The sequence below is a fragment of the Salvelinus fontinalis genome, chromosome 6 (genome assembly GCF_029448725.1).
Source record: "Salvelinus fontinalis isolate EN_2023a chromosome 6, ASM2944872v1, whole genome shotgun sequence".
NCBI classification, from domain to species: Eukaryota; Metazoa; Chordata; class Actinopteri; order Salmoniformes; family Salmonidae; genus Salvelinus; species Salvelinus fontinalis.
Window position 1 is genome coordinate 27508426 of NC_074670.1, and position 12003 is coordinate 27520428.

Consider the following 12003-nt stretch of genomic DNA (forward strand, 5'->3'; position numbering starts at 1 on the left):
ATATTTTCACAACAGCTCTTTTTCAGCTGATCTGATTGATTAAAATGGAATATGGCTGCCTATCTAAATGCAGCAGAAGACAGCTGCTTCCCTAAGCTGTTTGATCCCAGAAAGTGTTAATCATGTGGTATATGAAAAAAAAACATTTTGATTTCGGGCATTAACTCTGAGGTATTTACGGGCTCAATTAAATATTCAGGAACGGATTAAAGGAACAAAACTACTCAAAATTTCCAATGAACAAGATAAAATAATAACATGTAAAAAAAAAAAAAAACACATTTGAAAGATTTATTTCTGCCAAAATGTGTTACAGGTACTATTCAATTATCATTTCAATTCACAGCAATTACATTTTCTCCAGTGTAACAAAGTCTGGGCACCATTTCGCCCCCCTGTAGCAAATAACCCGTTTGATTCAGTGGTTTGTCTGTAGTGGTGAAGCTAGTCGTTTAAATTATATCACATTTTATGTTGTCTAAACATGTACAATACACAACTGTACATAATTGTACAATAGCAACTCTAATCTACCCAATACATTGCATAGAATAGAAATAGAAGAAAAGGAAAATCCCGACCCAGAATGAATATTCAATCGTCAAAACTCTCCTTTAACTATCTACGCATAGTTTTAGTCTGGAATACTTTACATTTTTAATGATGGACTTGCATCTATAAAAGTGATTGTCTATTCATGAAAACCTCAGCGATCTACATTAATCACATGCGAGGTACAATTTTCTTTGGTTTTAATATAGAATTTACAACACATAGGCTTACTGCGAATTTGTCTTTCCCTTAGTCAATCAGTAGATTAAAAATGGTTAAAAGTGTAATTCCCTTAACATTAGTGCATGTAACATCTCTTAGAAGAACGGAGAAGCCCCCCAAAATTGTAAAAACACTCAATTAAAATGAGCTTAATCTATTGTTTTTGCATCATCAAACAGGTTTCACTAGTCTTATCCAAATTCTCAGACCATGATTCAAGTCTACAGCTCTGTCATATACTGTAGCTTCATAGCATAATCTAGGACCATAACATAAGGCAGCTGGTAGGAGGTATATTGCAATGGACTGTGCAATGGACTGCATGGCCCATACTGCTTGGAGGATAGCATGCTTCTGTCTGGTGTAAACACATTATGGGTTACCTTGAGATTGTTTTCTTCTGAGAGTGAAAGGCACTTCTGCTGATGGTCTGGAGTGTTTGAACACACACTACCACCATACTAGTGAATCAGATATGGTCATTGGCACATTGAAAAATGGCAGACATACACAAGCACCATGTGCTGCCACATCCTGGTTGTACAATCTACTACGTGTGGATCTCAAGTGTGTGTGTGTGTGTGTGTGTGTGTGTGTGTGTGTGTGTGTGTGTGTGTGTGTGTGTGTGTGTGTGTGTGTGTGTGTGTGTGTGTGTGTGTGTGTGTGTGTGTGTGTGTGTGTGTGTGTGTGTGTGTTTATGCGTTGAGCTTTTCTGCCTCGTCCAGTGTCCTGACAGTGGTCAACTCCTCATGTGAGCCCTCCTCACCAGGCAGCTGAGAGAGAGAAAAATGGAAAGAGAAAAAGATGTAGTGGATGATTTATTTAGATGTCGTTTTCACCTTATCGAGTCATAAAAATGCAAGTATACCTATTTCCTAGATAATTTCAATACATTCCCAAATCGGAACCTTTTTTTAATCAAGAGAATCGTCAATTACTGATTATACATGCATTGACCATGTGAAATGGCACCACCTGGTGTTCTGAGGGTGACTGCTTTGCTTATGATGAAAAGCAGTTATTTGAGTTCAGTAACCAAATGCAAGCATGACACCTTGTGGCCACATATCATATTGCACAACATTGGGCCCAATCTTTAACCCTTCATAGGCCTGAATGGCCCTGCGCTCTCACACAAACACTATGTACAAATCTGTGAGTCCTGTGTGTTCATTCATCCATACTGGGTGTAGTAGCTAAACTTACCTCCCAGTAGATGCCATCCTCAAAGCAGATGGTGTCAGGAGGAGCACCATAGATTGGCAGCTTCAGAATAAAACCTACAAGACAAGGACATGATACAATTACACACAGACACAAGGCATAGGCCTATATACAGGGACAAAAGAGCACAGTTATAATATCACCATGCATTTGTGAAACAAACAAGTCAAGACAATGACTATGTGTGCTTACAACACGCTGGTAATATTTAAATCCCCCCTATCCTCTAGCTAGTCCCTCTACGTACCGGTGATGAGACCACCCAGGAGGGCAATGCCCAGGGTCACGGCCAGGGAGATGGCCTGTCGTACGCCCTGGAACGAGGCCTCCACATCACCAGAGTGGATGTCAGGGAACACATCAGCCATCCTGCATCACAGAGAGCAGGGAGTGTTGAATGAAACTATTGTGTGAATGCACGCTTTGACGGTGTCTGTCTGTTGCGCAATAGTGGGAGCTTCACCATAAAACCAGGAGAGGGCACACTTTCCCAACTTGTCAAAAAAAGGCAGACTAACCCATCTCCATAGACGTCTTTGGTTGCCAGAGCAGCAGTAACTGCTCCAACGATGGCTCCCAGGACTCCAGGCATGCCGTGCAGGTTGTGGACACCACACGTGTCCTGAATCTTCAGCTTTTCTTCCAGGATAGGCTGAGAGGACAGGGGTGGAAAGTTGCCAGTGCCATGAGTGCGGGTGTTTGTGTCTGATGTCTATGTACCCTAGCACCCTTATGTCCTTCAAAAGGTGCCATATACACATAAGTGGATGTGTTTCTCAACATGACTGTTTATGTTGTAAATAGATACGCTTGTTCTGTTGGCATCATTAACAGTCATATCCTACTGATACCCCTTGAGAGGACATTCTGGGCTTTTCAATGATATCTCATGTGGGAGTGTGACCTGGATAACTTTTTCTTCCAGGTTTGTCAAAATGGCTGCCAACACAATTATCACATTTTATGTGTGTGTAATTATCATTTTTTGTGAGTTTGATATTCAATTGCTTTTAGTAAGTAAATATCTCAGGAATAGTTTGGTGAGTTCAGAGCAGTGCACTGAAAGGAAGTTGGACATAATACTTCAGCAGTGCAGCATTGTGTCCCCTGTAGTTTTTTTTTTACCTACTGTACTCATTTACTGTAATGTTAATTGTTTTCTTTTTCTGTAAAACGTTTTTTTCACCCCAAACACTTCTTATGTAATATCATTTATTTTTAATTACAGATATGTTTTATTGCTGGGTCTCGGGAGGATAATACATTTTCACTTGGCCTTACCGAGAGGAACTTGAAGCCCAGCACAGAGATGGTTCCAGCCAGGAAGCCCACAATCATGGAGCCAAAAGGAGTGAGCATCATTTCACCAGCAGTTCCCACGGCAACCCCACCGGCAAGGGCAGCGTTCTGGATGTGCACCTAAAGAGAAGAGAGAGACAACATTTTTTAAATGCTGTTCAAAATGGTTGATTGTCAGAGTCCAGTCATACGTTTATTTTAATTTTCACTGTTCTCAAATTTTGCACGGTACCAACGTCAAGGAACGAGAAGGTAGGATGAATGATGTAATATTTGAATAATAAAAAATTCCAACCAATGGAACATTGTGTGACAATTTGGTATCGCCATCATGCAAAGTGGGGGTGTGTAGAGTTCAAATCAAATTTTATTGGTCACATACACTTATTTATCAGATGTTATTGCGGGTGTAGCGACACGCTTGTTAGATTGCAGACAGGTTTGATGATATGCTGCGGACACACTACCCTTTCACCAACTATGAGATAATCTGAGCTGATTAGAACGATACTACTATCACCAGGTCATGTGGTTTGTTCACTGACTCCCTCCATTGAATAGAAAAGACAACTTCAGATTGATTGCCATCTAGACAGGAATGTACTGTCTTGATTTCAGAACGAGATGCAGATGACAGCCATGTCCTCAAGGGACATAGCAACGAGATATATTGTCTGGCTCACATGACTGTATACTCGAAAGGCAGATAGCAACTATGGTGTGATGCTACAGCATGCATTTTTGGGGGATGGTTTCCAATTCTTAAATCGTATCTTGTGAGAAAGTTTGAGGATTCATAGTTTGATAGTTTAGAATAGATCAATCAAATCTAAACTAGAAAAGTATATGTACTGAAGAAAATGTGTGTGCTTGTTTTCAAGTATTTATGTTTTTTAAATAAGTTACAGAAGTGGTAGTGATGGTAGTGACTGGTTATAGCTGAAAAAGTGGGTAGATGAAAAGATTGATTGATTGGTAGGATAGCCTGAACATGTGAAAGTTGGTTTGGTGTCTAGCTTGAACAATTCAAGAGTTACTGTTGGTGAGTTAAATGCTATCAAAACGTTTTTCAATCTAAGTTGGTGCAGTCTTCACATTTGGAAGCTGGTTTCATGTTAATAACTTAAATAATTTCAGAGCTAGAGCGAGGGGAATAAATATAATAATGATAATAATGTAAGTACGTAAGAAATCTAGAGTTGTGTTTTGCTTTCAGCAAGCACACCTGACTACATCTGTTGACAAGAGTTGAAAAACCTCTCTGGAAATGCAAACATACTGCATGATGATTCAGAGTTTGCCAAAATGGATTTAATCCCAAAGGAGTCATGATTCATTCCAAATATTTACTTACATGTATAACATCTAATAGGGTTACAATATATCTAGTAGGCCTATGATGCAAAATACAGTTGAACCAGATTGTATTGACAACAAACACAGGGAGAAATCTTCCTTCCCCTACCATGTCTAGTCCCTAACTCCCACTTGAAATGATCTGGGAAGACCACTTTAAGCCCCTCATTTCCACTGCATAGTCCCTGTAGAATCCTACTTCTCCCTACTATGTCTCCCCAAGTCTGCATCACCTGTCTAGCCCTATACTACTTTTAGGGACTAGCTTTTCCTTAAGTCCCCACACTGTACTAGCCCCCTCACCATATCGAGCTTCCCATCATGAGCCACAACGGCAGACAGGCCGTAGGTGGCCAGGGTGCAGGCAGCCAGGGAATAGTAGGTGTTCATAGCCGTGCGGTGTTGGTCATCTCCGTGGGCCGTCACAGCAGAGTTGAAGCTTGGCCAGAACATCCACAGGTAGATGGTGCCTGAGCAGTCAGGGAAAAATAAGTATTAGCATACCGGTATGTAATATAGTCCTTTAGTTTAGCAAGCTTACAGGTAAGGTTTTTTTCCTGGGGAGGTGGATGTACTCGTAACTATGACACAGATTCCCATACATTGGCATGCATTGTATGTACAGTCAAAACTTAACTGGCGTCTTCAGAAAATGAAGGTTAAGTTGTCCGACTTGTTGATGGTGGCTATTTGTATCTAATGTACAGGCTTCCTGCTTACGATGAGCAGGAGTTATTCTTACCAATCATGGCGAAGAGGTCAGAGTGGTAAACAGAGCAGTTCTTGTGTTTGCTCTTGTCCAGGTTGGGGCGGTAGAGAACACGAGCCACCATCAGGCCAAAGTAAGCTCCAAAGGTGTGAATGGTCATGGAGCCACCAGCATCCTTGGCCTAAAGGTGGAAATTATCTAATTTAAGGGGTGTAAAAAGCTTAGTCTTAAAGTACATTATTCAAGAGTGATGAGAAAGCCTAACAGGAGAGTAGGCATAATAGTACGTAAAAAAGCAGTTTTACTGTAGGTTTGTAAACAGACATATACAGGAAGACATGAATTGTACATTTAATGGTACACCTAAACACACACACACACACACACTCACTCACCCCCAGAACAGTAAGCACAATGAACTCATTGACTGCAAACAGGGTGACTTCAATCACAGACATGACCAGCAGCTGGACTGGACTGGTCTTCCCCAGGACCGCCCCAAACGAGATGAGCACTGAGCCTGTGCAGAAGTCAGCGTTGATCATACTGCAGGAGGGACAAACAACTCTTAATGATAGAGTTTATTATGGGATGCACTACAGTATACACTTACACCCGTATGATATGCCATGTATACACATCACATGTATCTGCTGGTGTGTTGTGTTTATTGTAGTAATGAAATGTAGGTTAGTGTGTGCATAAGCCCTACCTCTCTATTCCGACGTGGATCTTGCCCCCGTGCATACCGTGGACGAAGCCCTGCATGAGAGTGGCCCACTGCAGAGCGAAGGCCGCAATGAGGAAGTTGAAGCCCACACTGCTAAATCCGTAACGTTGCAGGAACGTCATGAGGAAACCAAAGCCAATGAAGATCATCACGTGCACATCCTGAAAGCCTGAACAAAGGAAGAGAACACATTACAGATTATTATTTATTGCGTTGGATGTACATTTTCACTATTCAACTGCCTGTGTGGTCAGTCTCGTAAACACATTAACAATCCCCTTCTTATGGTTTGGTGAGAAAGACTATCTGTCTTATGACAGTAGTATAGCAGTATCTTTCAAAGTTGGTGACTTCTGGGGACTTCTCCACGAAACACCAACAATCCCTTTTAGTCAACATTTTGTCATTTAAATTGAGCGGGACAGGGGGCTTTGGGAACCTCAGTTGGCCTACATAGAAGGACACAGAGAAGTTACCCTGTGCCTTATAGCTCCATTCAGCCTGCTATCTGGCCTTGTTAACCCAGCCTACTACACCTCCCTCTGCCCACTGGATGTATTCATCCACATGGCACTGGGGAGTAGGGACAATATCTCTTGGTCGTTGCCTGGCAACTGATCATTGGCATGGAGGATATTTCCACTGCCCAACTCCCCATTGGCAGGTTGGCCTAAATACCCTGTGCCACCCCCTAGAAGGACACCTACAGAGCAGTGAGAAAATGTAACATGCGCGCGCACACACAGGCAACACCAGTGAGTAGGTAAATAAATTATAAAAAAATTGCACACATTGACATTTATTGTAAAAGACCTAAAGGTAATCTATTACCTGCGCTCATGAGCCAACATACAGACCAGCTTTAACCTAATGACTACCTTACAGTTCTCTTAATTCTGACTGCATCTTTCAATCAAGAGATCATTTGCTTTCTAGACGTGTCAAGTGGAGCAGCCATAATTCTAATGGAGATGGTTTGCTTCTACTACATGTTGACATAACAAAGCAAATCTCTTATCTCATAGCAATGAGGCCAACCTACACACCCAGACAATATAGAGCAGCAGAGGGAGAATTATATCGTGACATTTGGTGGTCTCAATTTTATTCACGGGACCTCCTATTGGTGCACAAACCTTTTCATGGGGCTAATAGTAAAGACATGTATTTTAACAGTAAACATGTATTACCTTTTAATGTGGAATGAACACATCCTGTGATAATGTTTTCACTTATCAAACAAATCACCTTAAAAAGTAGGCTACCTGCACACGTTCATCCACTCCAAAAGAATTCCATCATCCAAACACTGCCCTGTGCACCCGCCATTTGATGAAGGGATAGATACATCTGTTACGAAACGCCGAAAAGTCTAATGATATTTGGTGATTGTCATTAAGCCTACACTCTTGTAGCCTGAATTAATTGATGCGTATTGCTGACAAATGGGGACACAAATACAGTTGTGTCTGTCCTGAGCTCATCCACAGGGGAAATTGAGGGCCCAGTTGAAACAATGTTGCAAGTCCGCGGGGGGTGTTCCTTTCATTTGGAATAAGCTTTTATTTTAATATGTACAAATGTTAAATATTTTAGCAGTACAAAATTGTATTTTAAACAAATAGGAGGATGGTTAAATTAGAGTCCCCCCAGTTTGACTTTTGTTGCATTTAGGGGAGCTCATGTCTCAATCGGGGGCTGACCCCCCCTCGTAATATGTTTTACTACACCTGAAACGTTTTAAGTTCCAAACAGGACATAATCAATGAGAGTAGTCAAGATGTGCACGTGTCTGTGAGTTTCATTCTTGAAGGTGATCTTCCATTCAGCAGTGAAGCTGACGGGTTAAAGATCTGAAACAATTACTTCTAATGGACCTTTAGTGCTTCCTCTTTTAAATTTACCCAACCTTGAACAGGTTTCTACTTTGTCAAAATGAGTGTACTCAATCACTCAATAGCTTGAGGCAAGAGTATAAATAGTGAGCCTGGCATACCATGCATCAGCAGCTTCACCTGCTTAAGGGAAGGTCCAATCTGCATGTGCTCAATTGATTGAAAACTCAAAAGAGTCACAGACTTCAAACTCAAAGATTAATTGAATTCAAAGTCAAACGGACATGATCCAACTCTCAGAGATTCATGTCATTAAACTCCCAAAGTTTCCCATGACTTCCGTAGATTTGTTGACCAGGCTATGACTCCCCAGCCTTAACAAGGGAAAACTGGAAACCATGCTACCAGCCAAAGTGGCTCATAGCTCAACTTGGTTCCTTAATTACCTTTTTGTGCCACACAGTTTTTTTCTCTTGCTTTCTCGCTCTCCCTAACTCTCTTTCTGTGTATATCAGTCATCCATATGACAAGCCTTGCTGGCATGACAATAAACACAAATCAGACTGCCAAAGCAAACTTTTCCTTCTCTCTGAAAACAATCGCTCTCTCCCGCCTAACCCTTTCTCTCCTTTTCACTCTCCCACCTTCTGTTCCCCATCTTTCACTCAACTTTTTCCCCTCACGCTCCTCCCCCCGGTGCCCCTTTCTCACGCAGAAGCCCCTATCCCCCTGGCCGTTCACTAATTAGACAGAGATGGGATGAATGTCAAAATTAAACATTCCTCCTACTCATTCCCATGTCTGTATATCAGACATGTTCATACTCTTTCTACCCTGGGGCTTACCTGCACCCTCCACCTGCATGACACAGGATAGGGACAGTATTGGGAAAGCCTCAAGGTGTGGTGACAGGTAGGACTAGTTGCACACAGGAACTTTCAACAAGGCTAAGAATTGGACACACCCAATACCTCCACCACCTCCTCCCAACAGTCTTCCTTTGCATTTCATTACTATCTGTTAAGGTGGAACAGCAACGTTCAGAGGAGGAAAAGTATACCTTTGCCCTTGGTGACTGATTGGACACCCACTACAACAGACATGCTATAACCTATTCAGAGACCAAATTTCCTTCCCTCTTGCTGTTCAAAGTAGCCTATGAGTTAGAGGGTTTTGATGCTAATCAAAAAAACATTGACAGAAAGATCTGAGAAACTAAACGGTTAAATCAAAGGACGGAAATCTCTCGCCATGCCGGATTTGTTTCCATATTGACATTGGAGAACTTAACTCTCCCTCTCCTCCCACTTGACAAAGAGCTTCTAGTTTCCAGTTATTTTCAGTGGACCGCAGACAGTCGGTATGCAATCACTTAAGCACATTGTCTGTTTTCAGGTATCCGTATGTCTCCAATATGTACTGGGTTGACTGTTGATGTATATTGTACACCACAACACAAAGCAAAACGGAGCATATCAAGTATAAAACCGACAATGAGAATGATCTATTTGGTACATCAGTGAACTGGAGTGCACTGTCACAGAAAGTAAAACAAGTTCACCCAAAAACATTTGGCAACCAAACCCTCCTCTAATTAGGAAACAAATTAACCATTTGTTGCTTTGCTGCTTGCAGCCGAATGTCAAAGCAAAGGAGGGAAAACTCACATTGAACACTGAGGAGCTCAGGGGTCGTAGGGGAGAGTGGGGTAAGTTGATACACTTTTTACATTCAGCATTACTCCATCAAGGGAAATATAGTATTCTTTCTAACAAAGCTATTAACATATATTTCAGGATGTTGTACAAATAATCTGAATTCATGTAAACGTTACAGTTTTGAAAACATAGCTTGGTCTATGTGGTCTCTTTGCACAACTTACCCCGGGACAGGGTAAGTTAAGCCACCTACAAATTTCTGTACTGAATTAAATATTACCACAACCTTTTTAAGACCATGTCTATCTTTATTTCCTAAACAAATTTAAACACAATCACAATTGCTTTTTTTGTATTTTAATAATTTTAAGGATCTTTTAACAGAGGCTTAACGCCTAACAAACACTTTTAACATAGGCCAGGCTCTGTTTGCTCAACTTTCAATAGGCTCAACCGTTGGCCCAACTTACCCCATGGCCATTGCCTCAACTTACCAAAGGACAAACATTTTGACTATATTAGCCTACACAGCTACAAGGATGCACTTTCATGCTAGGTTTAGGACCTCATATTGAAGCTTATAGACCCCCTCCAACTGATGTATAATATTAAAAGTATCTTCTTTAGTTTAGATACAAGCATCATGAAACCTCTAACACAATAAATGAATTGTGTTCATTAACTTGCTTATGTGGTTTATTAACTTCCATGTGGTTTATTCCTTCACATAATCGGTGACCTCATTCCTAAATATTTTGTGATATTATTCATTTTATGGTTTCCTAGAAACAAGCTTGGCTCAACTTACCCCTTTGGCTCATCTTACCCCACTCTGCCCTATATATCAAAGGGTCTCGGGGTGGGAATGCTAATCTACAGCATTGAGCACAGATCAAACATAAAACAGAGTTGCTTTGCCCCTCTACAAACCCTTACAAACAGCTTACGTCAATTTCCCATGAGCATCCCCACCCACCTCCCCATCTCTTCCACACAACCATATTGTAAGTCTGTAACATCCCAAAGAAAGCCAGATGGGGAAGACTCCCTAGGTGGGAAGGCAATATCCAAACACAGCACTGGAGCAAGACTTGTGGCATAACACAGAAGGAAAATAAATTATTTCCGATTTAGTCGTCAGATTCATTTGAGCTTCAGACCACTTTTCTGCCATGTTCATTGTCTTGACATACATGTATGGCATGAATGACACAAGACACTTGCCTAAACAACAAACATCTGCTTCTGCTACCATGCAAGTCTCAGACACATAGACAAACCATAACAAAGAAGGAAAAGAACAATCCTTTCATTCCTATAGATGGACTCCCACATCCCCCATCCTCTCCACCCTCACAAGGTAATAGTTACCTTTATCCACAGATTTGGGGTCAGATCACCATACTACCTAATCATAACCATAACCATTAAAAGTATGAAAACGTATCTGACCCTGCATCAGTGGTTAGGGATGTCTACTACCCCACCTGTCACGTTACCCCAACCCTACCCCTCTCGCTGCGGTCACTCACTGGGGTAGCGGTAGTAAAAGTCGTTGTCATAGTTGGAAGAGCCATTGGCGATTTCCTTGTGCCAGAGCTTGGCGTCTGTTTCATCGTCGTACTGCACCAGAGTGCCGAAGAGGATGATGATGATCACCTCCAGGATGATGCAGGCCATGGGTAGCTTCAGCCGCAAGTTAGTCGCCGAATCCGTCATGGCTGTGGGGTTACCTGGGTGTTCTCCTGGCTCTGCACTATGGCCTTAGGGGTGAATGGTTAAAAGTTCAACTCAGCTCCAGAGCGGGAACACAGCAACATACACTAACACTCACAAGCACTGGTGGCTGCAGTGATGCGATGGGAGAGTGGGAGTGCAGGGAGTGAGGACTCAAGCTGACACATGAGTTGGTCTGACTTATTTAGTGCGTTTTGGTTGCAAATGTTCATGCCCACCACCTTTCTGTATGCCTCCAATCATAGGCTGCAAGAAAACCTCAGCTCCTCCCCTTCACTATTGCTGCTGTTAAGGTGGTCTGGAATGAGGCAGGACTCCTTAAAATGATCAGTTACTCCTCTAGATTCATAGAGAAGGAAAATGACCCAATTAAAACTATTTTCATAGGGTTACCCTTTATATTGAAATCATTTAAAAAATGTTTTTTCATACATTATCTACGGTAAAACATTAGGTTGATGGTTCAAGGCCCACGGTGAATTAAAAAACACAAACAGATGCATGCAGACAGTCAGGCATGCACATGTGTAACGGATGTGAAATGGCTAGCTAGTTAGCGGTGGTGCGTGCTAATAGCCTTTCAATCGGTTACGTCACTTGCTCTGAGACCTTGAAGTAGTGGTTCCCCTTGCTCTGCAAGGGCCGCGGCCTTTGTGGAGCGATGGGTAACGACGCTTCGTG

At 41.9% G+C, this 12003-nt stretch overlaps 1 protein-coding gene across 1 annotated transcript; it reads right to left on the reverse strand.

The window, feature by feature from the left end:
• Window positions 1-277: 277 nt before the first annotated feature.
• On the reverse strand, window positions 278-11497 carry LOC129857528 (ammonium transporter Rh type B-like). Its single transcript, XM_055925861.1, has 10 exons — window positions 11118-11497; window positions 6075-6261; window positions 5758-5908; window positions 5396-5543; window positions 4957-5123; window positions 3280-3417; window positions 2517-2650; window positions 2246-2367; window positions 1981-2054; window positions 278-1547 (listed from the first exon to the last, which is right to left on the reverse strand). The coding sequence occupies exons 1-10, from the start codon at window positions 11302-11304 to the stop codon at window positions 1470-1472; spliced, it is 1386 nt and encodes a 461-aa protein (XP_055781836.1). The 5' UTR covers window positions 11305-11497; the 3' UTR covers window positions 278-1469.
• Window positions 11498-12003: the final 506 nt, after the last annotated feature.

Bases quoted from the DNA above. Each gene is read 5' to 3' on its own strand.
- LOC129857528 (XM_055925861.1), bottom strand. From the start codon at position 11,304: ATGACGGATTCGGCGACTAACTTGCGGCTGAAGCTACCCATGGCCTGC. The intron at 6,262-11,117 runs GTGAGTGACCGC...TCCTTTGTTCAG, and splicing joins CTTTTACTACCGCTACCCCA to GCTTTCAGGATGTGCACGTG. The intron at 1,548-1,980 runs GTAAGTTTAGCT...TCTCTCTCTCAG, and splicing joins AGGATGGCATCTACTGGGAG to CTGCCTGGTGAGGAGGGCTC.